Raw genomic sequence first — 14,577 nt, 5'->3', positions numbered from 1 at the left:
CTGCTGACATCCCCCCCACTCAACCTACAGAAACATTCCTCACATCCACCACAGTATCTACCCCAAAGTACACACCAGTAAAACAGGTTGAATAGTCCCCTCAGAAGACCTTACTTTAGATCTTTTTAGGGCCTTGTTTGTGTTCTGAAGTAGTACAGAGCTATTTATGGAAAAATCTCTGCTGGAATCACAGCCAGAATTTCAATAGGCTGCACAGCACAGAAAAGCCAGTGGTTAGTTTTCTGTTTGCAAATAACAATATATTTGGAAATAACATACTGAGCTATTGTTTTGCATGTACATAACAGAGGCCTTCAGGCAATGCCTTTCTTCTTACTGTGAATGCTACAGACTAAGAGCACTGGAATATATTGATTTTCTTTTTTTGCTGATGCCATTCCAAGACATACACTGTAAGTTAAAAATTAGTAGCAGTATTTTTTAAAATTATCATAGTTTGGCAATGCCTTTCTAAATAAGCTACTCTAATTCTGTGACTTGGTGTGCATTTCTCTTGTAGATATAAAAAACTAGTAGAAACGATCATGCTGTTTCAGACTCGTCTCATAAAAGCTTTGGTCAAATAAAGTGTTTCAGGTGTAAAAGCTAAGGGCAAAATCTTCTAAGGCTTTTAATCTTCATGTATAGAATGCAAGAGACCATTGTACCTCAGACAAGGTGTCAAGTGCCTCCTTCTAAGGAAGGAAAATGAAAGCAAAAATCACTCTTGCCTACCATAGGGGAAGGGAGGCTAGACTCACTCACTAGATGAATTTCAGGCAGCCTGCTGGAGAGCACAGCGCCTGTGAAGGTCACAAGTACAACTGAAGTTTCCAGCAGAGATGAATACACAGTTCTGACTATTAAGTGACCATGGAACAAAAAAATTCTGATTACTTCACTCACTGTAGGCATCCACTCCTTTATTGGTTAATTTTCATACTTAATGTGTCTTCTAGTGGCACTTGGAACTTGAAAAAGTGGTCTTCCCTTTACCAATTGCCTCTTTTTTCCCCCCACTTGGCAAGTGTTTTCCTGTGTTTCTATTCTGGCCTAAGCATACATGCTTCAGCTTCTTAAAAAGAATATTTGATTAAACAGAGGCCAACACTAGTTTCTGGCATGGACTTCAGGACTTAACACTCACTTCTATAAAAGATGCAAAATGGATCAAAAAATCTTGACAACTCTTCCAAAGCAGGTGCTTATAACACATCTTAAAAACACTGACGTTTATTTTGAAGTTAATTATTTTATCTCTTAACTTCTTCATTTCTAGATTATAAGCTTCTCTTTGAATTTTGGAAGAACTGTGTAACAGCAGAAAACAAGATAAGGAGTATTTAGCAGTATTACTGTCCTGCTAGGATCCCAAAGTTCCTTGCAATAACTTTTAAAAGTTTTGAAACTTCATTTTGGGGAACAGGCACACTCATCTTACAGACAGGGAAAATGAAACATGAAGGGGCTAAAATGGCTTAGTGACCTTCCAGTGAAACGGCTCAGGATGATTCCTTTCAGTTATCTCCATTTCTAGTCTTCCTTTTTGCCACTTACCCTGCCCATCAGGATAATTAAATTTAAATCTGAACTTTAAACTTGGTAAAGAGAGTAGTAACAGCTCTGAGCCTACGTCCAGAGAGACTGGATAGAAAGCTCAGGAATTGGAAGGTACCAACAACTTCCAGTTCAGTGTCACATAATTGTAAAACTTCTGGAAAATTAATTTCAACATACACATGATGAGCTTCACCATCTACATAACCAAGCTTACAAGACCAAAGAGGTCTGTGTACACTGTGTTCTCACAAACTTCAAAATTACAGCAACCAGCAAGAAGAAGTGCTCCTACACAGGATGCAATCACTTGGTTATGCCATTTTCTTAACACACACACACACTTAATAACTCTTGTGCACCAACACTGAGCAACGGGACAGAGATGACCTAGTAGCACAGTTGTAAATGAGAATTTAGAACATACTTTCCTGATCTTCAGAAACAGCAGAAAGATGAGAATACTACAAAAACTAGCAGATGTCTGTTACTCCCAGGTTTGGTATGACCTTCTCCAAGTCAAACCAAGGAAAATAATCCACAAGCTCCAGGGAGCCAACAATCTGATATGCAGAATCTCAGAGTGGTTTGGTTTCTTTTAAATGCTGTCTTCCTCCTGCACGTTCCTCTGAGGCATCTAAATATTGTCAGAGACAAAATGGCTGGGTTAAGCACAACACACGTTCAGCTCCAGAATAGAATTGGTATGTTACCAGCCCCCATCGCTTCCAAAAGGGTCTGGAGTAAAATGAAAGATCCAGAATATTTCTTGTAAACAGAAAGAAAGATAGTAAACTTCAGCTAAGGAAAAAAAGGAAAAAAGCATGAAGCTGTGAAAACAGACTGAGAAGGCCTATACAGAAAGTTTTAAATTTTGGTCAAAAAAAGCGCCCTCCCTGCCAGTTCCACATTCCACTCAAAGAGCTTGTGAGCACTTCCCTATTGCCTTCATAAAACAGTGCCATTTTCTTACTGCTAAACTATATAATGAACAAGTTTGTGGGTTTCAATTTCCATTTTTCTTTGTTCATATTGATCTTTTAGACGGTGTCTTCCAACATGGATCTCAATTCACTGAAAGCAGAGTTTTCCCATATCAAAGACAGCGTAGGAGCAAGCTCAGATCAACTCTTAAGTACAAAAAGGCTGAAGAAGAGGCTGAGCAAGTTGTTCACAATTCCAGTTTCACATGTTACCTTAATATCATTATCCTGTGTCCAAGAGAAGCAATCCATCCATTCACCTTTCACATCACTTGTCCCATTCCTGTAGCTGCACTGCTGCCTATTCCACCACAAACATTTGTGACAATTTGACACATCAGTCTGGGGCAACTAACTCAGGATAAAAATCAATCTGATTACAAGTAATCCAAGACATGGAATTTTCACTCAGGTCAGTTTCCCAAAGAGGTCACTCTGCAGGTCAGCAAACAGCAGTAACTGGTGAAGGTACAAGAAAGGACCAACTCATCCAGAAGCAGCAGCTACTCATAGTGACAGTGAACCTACAGGCAAGTCAGGATGCAATTTGAATTCTAAATCCTCCTTCTATACCAAGGCCACACTTCACTCCAAAACAAGCTGAATACGGCAATTATTAAAAGATAATCCAAGGCATTTTTTTTAATTAACTCCCAATATTTCTATAAAGGAATCCTTACACAGTGCACCAAGAACAGTACCTGACAAGTTAGGGGTCTGTTATGTAATTCAATAGGAAAAAAGTCCAGGAACTCTCAAGCAAGTCTCTTTGAGAATCATTAGAGTTGAAGCAACAGATTTATTTCAGTACATAACTCATCTGCTGGGCCAATTTACTTAATATGTTAAAGTGCCTCCAAAAAACCAAGCCCTTTAGACTCCAAATACAAGCATTACTCACAAACACAGAGAGGTCAGAATTTCTACAAATCATCTTCTAACCATCTACTAGCAGGAGAAAGGCCAGCTGGAATGACTGCTTTTCAGAATGAAAGAATGGTCCCTGCAATAATACTCTTTATATTCATCAGTGAAAAAGGAAAATACAGCTACTAACATATAACAGACAAAAACACACTAGAAATTATTCCAAGTTTTAAATACGTAGTTACAGTTTGAAGTTGCAATTACCTTAACTGTTCCTGAATAAATGCAATTATCTTTTCTCAACTTCTCAAAAACAGAGTACCAACTGTGTTTGTTTGGAGACCACATTATTCATAGAGAATCACTAATTTAAGAACTGCAGCCAAAAATGCAAAGAGAAACGTTTCCAGATAAAATGCATTCTGTATACCTGGGAAATCAACCCTTCTTACAAAAGAACTCTTAAACCCTCTTTTCCTGACCCTAAAATTTTCTTCCAAAATTAGATGCAAGAATAACTGCCTAAGGGCTTTAACATGTGACCTAAATACACTGCTTTTCTTAATGGTGCTATCACTTGTGGATTGCTAGGAGGAAAATACATTTTTATAGGGAATGGCTGGCCAAATTAGTAATTTCTCCTCCAGTGCTCAACAAAAGCCTAAGTTAGAAGAGAGAAGCTTGCAGCCACTTTGGTTTCTGTAACCAAATTAGTCATGCACAGAAGCCTCAAATCATTAGCTTCAGTATTATTACCAACTCACAACTGCAACACCCTACCTGATGCCTTGTTAGCAAGCATCTTCATTTTAAAGGTAAATTTAACAACCTAAAACTTCCCAGTCATGGAAAAGAACAAGGCAAGACCACCATCATGTAACACTACCTGCTGCCCAGAGTAGAGTCCTAAAGCAGTCATATCTGGAGAGCCAGAAAGTAAGCAGCAGTATATTCCATAAAGGAAATCCTGCTGTAGATAATCATTAAAAGTACACGCCACAAAGTATTAATACATTAGCTCTTAACACATGACCTTTTTAGGCTTCCCCCATTTTCAAAGGCTCATGTAACAGGACAAAAGAATGAAAATGTCCCTTTCATTTCCACCTTGCTTCCATTCTAACCCTATAACAGTAGCATTTAGCTATCGTGTGCTTTAAAAGCCTAGAGTGATAAAGTAATATAAGAAAGCTATAAATACATATTCCACTCAAGTTTAAAATCTAGAAAACTGTCTATATGTAGATATTTTAACTACAGACCTACCATTGCTTCTTAAAAGAGATTACTCTAAATTGGTTTGGTTCAAGTATCATGCTTCCCATATTTATCTCCTTTTATTTTCATAGAACCATGGAAACTGTTGTCTCCATTCACATTCACAACATAAGTGCCTGCCTATACCAGGACTTTTTATTCATTTCAATCATTTTCATTTCAATCGCTTCTTTGAGAGGGTAAACCTCAGTTTCACATTTATTCAACACTGACTTACTTTGTAAAACTTTTCACTCCATACTAAAAAACTGTAGACAATTATGGTCCTGCATATTACAAGCATTGAAAATACAAAAAAAAGTCTAGAAAACACCCTTAAGGCAGTTATAAAATAATCTTACACCAATGAAATCACTCCAGGAGCACAGTTTCCTGAAGAGGAAAGAACAAATGGCAGCCTTAATTGTATGCACACAACGAACATCTGAAACAAACGAGGTCTAATGCTACAGCATCTAAATGCAAGACAATAACATCACTTTAGGTGAAGTCAACACCCCAAACAAGGGATCAATTTTTCAAATCATTGTAAGAGTGATAAGACACAGTAAGAGAAGATTATCATTTGTCAGATTATCTTTAAAGGGCTTTACAGTAAAGCAATCAGCAAGTAATCCCTCTCCCAATTAAGCGGTATTCTTTTCTACAACATGTTCCAAGAAACTAAACTGTACTGATATCAACACAGCTCTTTTTGCTAACAGCACTAAAGACATCTCATTTCCACACACTGCTTATGTGGACACTAAAGAAAACCTATTCCACATGTAGTAGTTTTGCTGCTGAAAAATGTCAAAAAGTATTTACAACATAGTGATAAATGACACTGTTTGCTCATGCTTATGTGATACCTAATTTTGAAAAAATCCAGAACTGCCACACTGCACAGAAGTTTCTCTAATGGCTTATCCCAATTTAAGTCCCTGCTGCTACCGAATGAAGTAGTTCTGCATTCCCCACCTGCCCTCAGGCGCTTGTTTTCATCACCCCTTCTTTACACCTCTGGTGTTTGCAGTCCACAAAGCCCCAAGTTCAGGGAGCTGACTGACTGCAATCTAAACCAGAGAACATCTACAGGTCCTTTTGTTTTCAAAAGCAGCACAGACTTGGACCTTTAAAACTGAAAGATCACTAGTGATGCAGGATGTCTGTCAAGTACTGGTGCACCACACCAAAGCTTCAGCTATTTTATTGGGCCAGTGTTCTTCAGTCTCTTCAGGCTATCAGAATTAGATCTATTTTGTTGCTGGCCTTCATACAGCGTATGTTCAAAGTATGTTTTCTTTAACAACAAAGAACCTCTGAAGTATTTTTTTTCAACCGATTTTGCCATTTATAGTAGCACAGCATCTAGAGATCAGGGTCTTGTGTTGACTGTGTATCAAGTCCTATAAAGGGACCAACCCTCCTTGCATTCCTTTGAGCCACTTGATCATTCTCCACACCGTGCTGGCACAAGCACACACAGAGCACTGAGAACCAGATCAGGGTTCAATTCAGCTGAAAAATAATCCAGTCAAAACCACATTTTTAAGTATTTTTCAGCTAGATCAGCTTCCCAGACAAGTTCATTGTACTATTACATGAACACTTGTGCCAGCAAAGTGGGAAGGAGTGCCTCTTTAAGCAGAAATGCTGCCAAACATGTAGCCATGGCCTAAATAGGCATCAATTCAGCTGAAAAATAATCCAGTCAAAACCACATTTTTAAGTATTTTTCAGCTAGATCAGCTTCCCAGACAAGTTCATTGTACTATTACATGAACACTTGTGCCAGCAAAGTGGGAAGGAGTGCCTCTTTAAGCAGAAATGCTGCCAAACATGTAGCCATGGCCTAAATAGGCAAGTCAGAAGGGAACAGAAAAAAAAAAGCTGACAGTATAGCTAGGAACACCCAGCTCTTAACTCTTACCTCAGCATCCACTGGGAGTTTCGTTCTTCATTTTAGTTCTCCCAAAACACATTCTATGAAGCTATAGCTCCCACAGAAACCCATTTCTAGGGTTTCACAGTAGCACCTTTACAATTAAAAGCTATGAAGGTTCACAAAGCCCATCAGGAGTTGTAATCCACCAGGATTGCCACTACGAGCCAAGTGGCATTCATTTGTACTGTTGGAATCTGATGGCTTTATCACTTTAACTGCTGTATTTGCAACACAAAAAAACCCACTCCTTTTTCCAATTAATTTTTAATTTAAGCAAAAAAAGTCACAAAATATAAAAACATGGCAGAAGTTGCAGAAGAATACTAGTCAGCAGTGTGGCTGTCAAGCTGAAGTGCCCAAGCTACCAAACCATGTCAAAAGAGAGTACTGAGTAACTTCTATGGAGCTAAACAACCACTTACTATTTAGCTGTTTGCTAAATGCCCTTTGTTTTGGGGGACTTCCCCCTTTGAATGCACACTTCAGTCAATCTAGATCACCAGCTCCTAGAACACAGTAGCCTATTTCTCCAGATACAGTCGTTTTACAAACAGCTCAAGATAAAATACAAAAGCAGACTTAAGAATACAGAACAGGACTATAACCATGGGTCTTATTAGTAATCTACAGTTTATTTCAAACTACTCCTTAAAAAGCAAACCTATTACTAGTGCTTGTTCCTTCTTACCTTATGAGCACACAGAACATAATCACAGCCCTCAGAAACACTAAGTAAATTTCCTCCCACACCTGCATCCCAACCTTTCTTCAGCATTAGAACCACAACCTCTCACACCCTTGTTACTTTTACCTGAGAATTCTCCCTCCCCTCCTATTCCATCACTTCCCATTACAAAAGCCAATCAGTCACTTCCATAACAATGCAATTGTTCCTCTTCTTCTCCTGCCCACAAACACAGCTCAGTAGAAGCCCATCTTCCCACCTGATCCCAGCAACATCCCTCTATCTACAAGGTGTAGGCCCCTAGAGGATCGTCAATTATTAGGACACCTACAGAACCAGGAATAACAGCCTGGTAGGACAGAGCTGACCAACTCGCTGCAGCTCTAATCCAGTATTACAGATACATGTTACTTGACAAAGAGAAAGCTTTCTGGTGAGACAAGAGAAGATGGTGAACTCCAGATGTTGGTAAACTGCTTTTTACAGCAGTCTTCTTTCCTGGCTTCAATTTTTCTTACTCTGAGATTACTATTTTTGTGCATTGAAGACAAACTACCACTACTAAAGCAGCAACCGTTCCCATAGCTGCTCTGCAATTTTGAAGTCTGCCAAAAATAAACATGAAACTATACTTGAAAGCTATACCTAGAATCAAGTACAGAAAGCATTCCCAACAAGAGAAAGTTCAACTCTTGTTTGCATCTCTGACCACACATACGAGCTGGCTATGAGTAAAAATGTTAAGATTTCCTCTGTTCATCATCTGCACAACTTGAACAGACTACAGCAATATTTTGGCTATAAAAGAGGAAACATGAAACAACTCATGGATTATTAACAAAACATCACAAATTAGTTAAAGCATCAGACTTTAAACTTAACTCAGTAACCAGCACCCACAGCAAATATTCCAGTCCATCTTTCAGAGAAAATTCAGAGACAGAATAGTTAAACCACTTGTAAAACATGATCAGTAATCACCAAGAGTTAAAGCTTAGGACTTAAGTTCCTGGCTTCCAGCCTTGGACCCAGACTATCAGGCTTTTACGTATCTTTGGATTACACTTGAAAGAACATCTAGATACAGCAGCTTGACTCTTTTTCCTTCTGCCAAGTAATTAAACAAATTTGACTTAATGTGTTCTGAAGTACAAACTCATTCCATTAAGCAAGTTGTCTTGTTTTCAGAGACTGTTTAAACTCACAATTCTTGGAGTTGCCATTGTTCTACATCTTGGAGAACAGCAGAAGAGTAAAAACAAGTCCCCAAAAAATGACATTACTGCAGAAAACCTTTGTAATCCTTTTTTATAAGGATCCCGAGTTGGTAATGTCTGCTCTCTAGGATCTCTGGACAGTTAAGTCTTACTTGCACTGCAACAGTGATTGCACAAAACAAAAAAACCCCAAATACTACAGATGCTTTTGATAACCTGATTATTGAACTTAGAGGAGAATGACTCTCTGTTCTTCACCAGAGAAGTCCTGCCTAATCTAATGTCCTGGCTCCAGATTCTCCATAGTACATAGAATGAGTTGAACACATGTGGTGGGATTGGGCTCCAGCAAGATAAAATTAAGAAAGGCAGAAAACTGTTGAGCAAAGAATCAGCTATTTCAGAAACAGAGGCAGCACAAGCTAAAGCACCCTCATCCTTATGCCAGACTGCTAAACAAAAAGGGAAACTTTTGCAATCAGTTAAAATTAAAAACCCAAATTATAATGAAGCTGACGCTCAGATTTTGATTTATAAGCTGACTTCTGTGCTAAACATCGAGATCTGATAGGGCCAGGCCACAGCTTACAACCAAGGATAAATTCCATACGTGCCAGGAGAAGAGAAGCTGTGCTCCTCACACATCTGTATTTCTCGAGTTGGAAAAGCAGAATGCCAGAGGCAGGGCCTGGATATAAACTCACTGCCATCTCCTTCCCTCAAGCTTTAGTAACAGTCTTGCCCCTTCCTTCCCTTCCACCCTCATTAGCCCCAAAAGAAACACTGTCACATCCATTTATCACACATTAATGTTATTCTACCTTGGCCTGTTTTTATTAGTTCCTGTTTCAGCCAAAGCCACCAAATACTGACTTTGTAACAGACAGCCACACATGCTAGGGGAAAGTTATGAGGCCAGATTTGACCTCAAACACACTGGATGAGCTTTACACAGTACTACCATTCTTAGCAAGATTTTTTTTAAATTTCTGCCACTATTATTGTATTAATGTTATTCTACCTTGGCCTGTTTTATAGGCAGTGAGTAGAGACACCACTGGTTTTGCATTCTACTGATTAACACAATTAAATGGATGCAGTTTTCTTAGTTAACAGTTCTATTAGTTTAGTTTATGCTTACTTTCCAATATAAATATTGCAACATTGTATTACAGACAGGAAGAACACAGAAAGTGAAACCTCCCATTTCTTTCAAGTTTCTTTTCCTCACTTTGTTTTCAGTGAAGTTTCAGCATTCCACAACAGTTAAGTTTCCAAAATCTGAGCTCTAAAGCCATTCAAAAGACAAATCCACACCCCAGGTGCTACAGCACACACACTGGCACTGTCCTCAGTCACAGACATGATTAGAGTCCAAACTTGTTAGCTTGCAGAGCACGGTGGTTAAACACTCATTTAAGTTTCAGACAGCAAGATTTTCTTTAGCTTTCACCATGGTGCCTGCCACCAGAAAGCAGACAGAAAGGCAGGGAGAGAAAAAAGGTCCCTCAGACTAGATTTAGAGCCACAGTCAACTTGTCCTTGGGTATTCTGAAGGAGGACCAGAAGCACACTGTTTCAGTTTTTGCAAGAACCACACAAGGCTCCATTTCATTAAAGCAAACCTTCAAGCCAGAAGTACAGCTACTAAAAAGAAAACTGTAACCAGCCTGATACAGAATCAACCCTTCCAACAGCATCACAGGGAGGCTTTATGAAGCATAACAAACTCCAAGGATGGCATGGAAGCTAAACTTGCACTTTAATCAGACAGCTGGCTGTAACAATTCCAGCAACTGTGGGAACTGGACATGGAGGAAGAAGAGGTAAATCCAGATCAACAAATTCATTACAACCAAGGAGAACACCAATCCTGGGACCTGACTCCAGGATCTTGGCATTTACATTTTAGGATGTCTTGCAGGACTCTGAGGCTCCGGGGTTGCCCCCTTAAAACTCACCTCAGCCATAGCTGACAATGAAACCAAACTTCCCTTTGCTCTTTGGGCCACAAATCAGAAGGCTACATCTTCCATACAAGCAAAAATGAACATTCTTACAATTTTTTTTAAACTATCCTGACTGACTTGCTGAAACTGAAGCTAGTGAATTCCCTGACAGTGAAGGTTTCCCTGAACTCCACCCACTGACTCCAGCAATACCTGGTACAGCTGCTAACCTGTCAGGATCTTTCACAATATGATGTACAACACCTCAGAGCAGCTAAGGAAGTTAAGGACAGACTATTTCCTGACTTCTGCATTCCCACATCCTTGTAAAAGCCACATTACCATACATACAGATATATGTGGAGAGTTCATTACTCTTACATGCAAGTCAACATGTCTATTTTAATGAATAATTATTTGCAAGCACCTGCCACACAACCACAAGTTCTTCAGTATTTGTATTTTACAAAGGATTTAGTTTGATATGTAATTAAAAGGTTACAGAACTTAAAAAGTCTGCCAGGGAAAAATAGTTATACTACATTTACCAGCAGTTTTGAGATCAAGCTTTAAAATGCACTTCCTGAAGAATTTAAAATTTAACTTAAAGACTGCTCCAGCTTTCTTGTTTTCAAAACTCATCTTTAAGCTTGTAAATGACAGGAATCTTTCAAAGTGCATCATTTGCCACAGGCTGCAGCTAATAAATACCAAGTCATATTTACACTGATTTTTTTGGCCTTTGGAAGTTGCTTTGAATCACAGTCAAATGAGAAAATAATGGAACTGTAGTTACTGCTTTTCTAAATACAACATTAATCTCACTTGTAAGCCAGAGCACTCCAGAGGTGTAAAAAAAGAAAAAAAACCTCTAAGAATTACATAAGTGACAAGGCCAACTGCCTGCAGATGAAAAAAAAAAATTAACTCATGATCTTACAGGCTGTGTTGTGCAAACAGAACTTTATGGCCAAAGAAATGTAGAAGTAAGTGAAACTTTCCTCCAAAAAGATTGCAGAAGAAATTTTCCTCTCTAGCTCAGCAACTGAGCAGCAGAGAGAAGGTGTGATTCTTCTGATGATTCTCAATCCAAGGAAAAGATAATTAAAAGTACATGTCTGCAGCCACAACCAGAGGAAGCCATCTTAGTGTAAGTGATATTTGTCATTGCCAGCTTCCAAAACTTTCAGGCAATTCCTAGTATCATTTCCAACACAAAACTCCTCTTCCCTCAGTACATAACCATACACAAATATTCAGATTTCTTCCTCTGCTGGTAAACAGAAGCTGGAGAGATTGGGAAAATTACTTGATCTTTATCTAGTACTTAGATCTTCAAAGAGTACCAACATTAATTAATTCTCACAACACCTCTCTGTGGAATGCAAGTATCACATTCCCCATTTTGCAGATTAGGAAAAAACACAAATCAAAAGCTGAGCGACAGGAAAATCTTAACAGTCTTGGAAAACAATTCCAGCAAAATATTTAAGGAGCCTGAATTCAGCCCTCCTTAAAAGTGTGCTGAACAGTACTCTCAAACCATAGTTTACTCCTCAATCTGGGTATCTGAAGGCACATTAAGTGTTTATTTGCTTTGCTCAAGGTACTTACAGCAACACTGAGATATTCAGAAGTGGGATTGGATTCGTATCTCCCTACATAAGGAGTATCTAAAGTCAGAAAACATTCACTAAAAAAAAAAAAATTACTCTTACCTTCTGCTACATCATCATCTACAGCGCCTTTCACCTGAGAAAAACACCACTGAATGTCATTTCCTCCTCCAGCTCCTGAAAAACAAAATAAATAAAAAAATGAGACCCCTGCAGCAACACAAAGAGCCCACAATAGTTCCCAACTGAAGATTCCAGCCAGCCCTGCACACGCCTACTTCCTCAGCAGGGCTGTCGGCACAAGCAGGGCTCGCCCCTCCCCACCTTCTTCCTTTACAGACACTGTTTTTGCCATTAGTGGTTCGCCAGCGTTTAATGCCACGGTTGTCAGAACCGGTGTCAGTAACAGCGATAAGAGCCGCTATCGCCAAACCCCTGCTGGCTTCGGGATCATCCCTAGTTCCAACTTCAACTGCGCGTCTAAAACAAGAGCCCATCGACATCTCACTTCACGCCAAGCTTCTTCCTACTTTAGAAGTCAGAGCCCTCTACAAACACACGCAACTCAAGACACTATCAGAACAAACTCCACATTTTTTGAAGACTTCCTTCTTGCAATATAAACCAAGCACGTTCTCCATCTGCTTCTTTCACAAAAACCTGAACCTACATACCCAAGAAAAATAATTTTACCACAATCTTAAGAGTCTCTTCGCAGAAGTAATGAAAGCAACTATCAGCCTTAAAAATAAAAAAAAAAGGGAAAAGAAAAAGCAGCAAATCCCAGCAGAAAAGCAAACAAGCAATCTGATGTTAACAAGTTCTACTACCATAGAAAACGGATCGAAGAGAAAACTTGAGGAACATTACTGCCTCGGCGGAAGGCAGTGATTCATTTGAACCCTGCCACCAAAACACACAAAAAAAATCACCACCCATTTCTTTTGCATTTCATTCCGAGCAAATCACTGCAGGGCTGAGTCCATACAGGAAGAGACCGAAATGGGCTTGCCTCCCTTTTTTTTTTTTTTTTAAAGCCACTGTCAAAACGGAACTTTTGCTCAACACAATTCAAGCAGGCTGAGCAACAGATGGCATGTACACATTAATCCAGAGGTCTGCTGTGGCCACTGGGATAACAAAGAATACAGAAGGGACTTCTACCCTCTTCTACACGAAGTTAAAGGAGGGAGGGAGGAGGAGTCATTGACAAGGAATTGAGAAACCCCTAAATAATCCTTCCAAAACCGACCAAGTGTCTCAGAATACCAAGAGAAGTGCTGGAATACAATCAGAGCTCAGTTTGCAGTATTTGCTTGCCTTCATTTCTGTTTTGAAGGATTGCAGACATGCCAGATATATGGCCTGGCAAGGTGCAGGCAAGTTATAAGCACTCATCTATACCAGAGATGTCAGAATGCTTTTTGCACATACATTGGAAAGAAAGGTTTGCCACAAGAACCTCTTGCCATTCCCCAAAATTTGCACGACCCATTTTCTTTCCTCTCTCCAGCCTCTTCATTTGTCATACAGCAGCTGGCACCATGGTAGCATTTTAAGGGGACAACTTGTAAAAAATCACTGCTCTTTCTACTGAAGGCTAAAATTCTGTTTTTCATACCATTTACTTGAACCAACTTGGCACTTTTTTTTTCCTCCTGACTAAAACAAAAAGAGGAGGGTGGATCATGGGCGTATGTGTAGGGGGAAAAGGCAAAGCCTCCCATGCTTGCTCCTCCAAATGCAAAGCACTGAAGAGACAAGAGGAGGGAGATGAATGTATTTCCAAATGAAGGAATCACAAGGAAAAGTAAGAAGGAAGGAGATGCCTTATGCATGCACACTTCTAGCCTAGCAAGAGCACTTCAGAATGCAAAATGGGAAGCAAGCACAAGAAGGAATGAGAAAGGCAAGTTATAAGCACTCATCTATACCAGAGATGTCAGAATGCTTTTTGCACATACATTGGAAAGAAAGGTTTGCCACAAGAACCTCTTGCCATTCCCCAAAATTTGCACGACCCATTTTCTTTCCTCTCTCCAGCCTCTTCATTTGTCATACAGCAGCTGGCACCATGGTAGCATTTTAAGGGGACAACTTGTAAAAAATCACTGCTCTTTCTACTGAAGGCTAAAATTCTGTTTTTCATACCATTTACTTGAACCAACTTGGCACTTTTTTTTTCCTCCTGACTAAAACAAAAAGAGGAGGGTGGATCATGGGCGTATGTGTAGGGGGAAAAGGCAAAGCCTCCCATGCTTGCTCCTCCAAATGCAAAGCACTGAAGAGACAAGAGGAGGGAGATGAATGTATTTCCAAATGAAGGAATCACAAGGAAAAGTAAGAAGGAAGGAGATGCCTTATGCATGCACACTTCTAGCCTAGCAAGAGCACTTCAGAATGCAAAATGGGAAGCAAGCACAAGAAGGAATGAGAAAGAAAACACAGCAAAACCTGTAATATTTAATTACACCCTGTACCAAATCTTAACTCTCATT

General features: G+C 39.4%; 1 protein-coding gene across 1 annotated transcript in view; it reads right to left on the bottom strand.

The window, feature by feature from the left end:
* The window catches only part of PPP2R2A (protein phosphatase 2, regulatory subunit B, alpha), a 35,772-nt gene extending 22,826 nt beyond the window's left edge, over positions 1-12,946 (bottom strand). Inside the window, exons 1-2 of the mRNA XM_009995006.1 lie at positions 12,910-12,946; positions 12,182-12,256 (exon numbers count right to left, since the gene is read on the bottom strand). Of these exons, the coding sequence (XP_009993308.1) occupies positions 12,182-12,256; positions 12,910-12,946 (112 nt within the window). The remainder of the gene's footprint in view (positions 1-12,181; positions 12,257-12,909) is intronic.
* Between the last annotated feature and the right edge of the window lie 1,631 nt (positions 12,947-14,577).

Source organism: Chaetura pelagica, unplaced genomic scaffold, assembly GCF_000747805.2.
Source record: "Chaetura pelagica isolate M959 unplaced genomic scaffold, ChaPel_1.0 scaffold383, whole genome shotgun sequence".
NCBI classification, from domain to species: Eukaryota; Metazoa; Chordata; class Aves; order Apodiformes; family Apodidae; genus Chaetura; species Chaetura pelagica.
The sequence above is the reverse complement of the archived record's forward strand: the minus strand, read 5'-3'. Positions and strand labels throughout refer to the sequence as shown.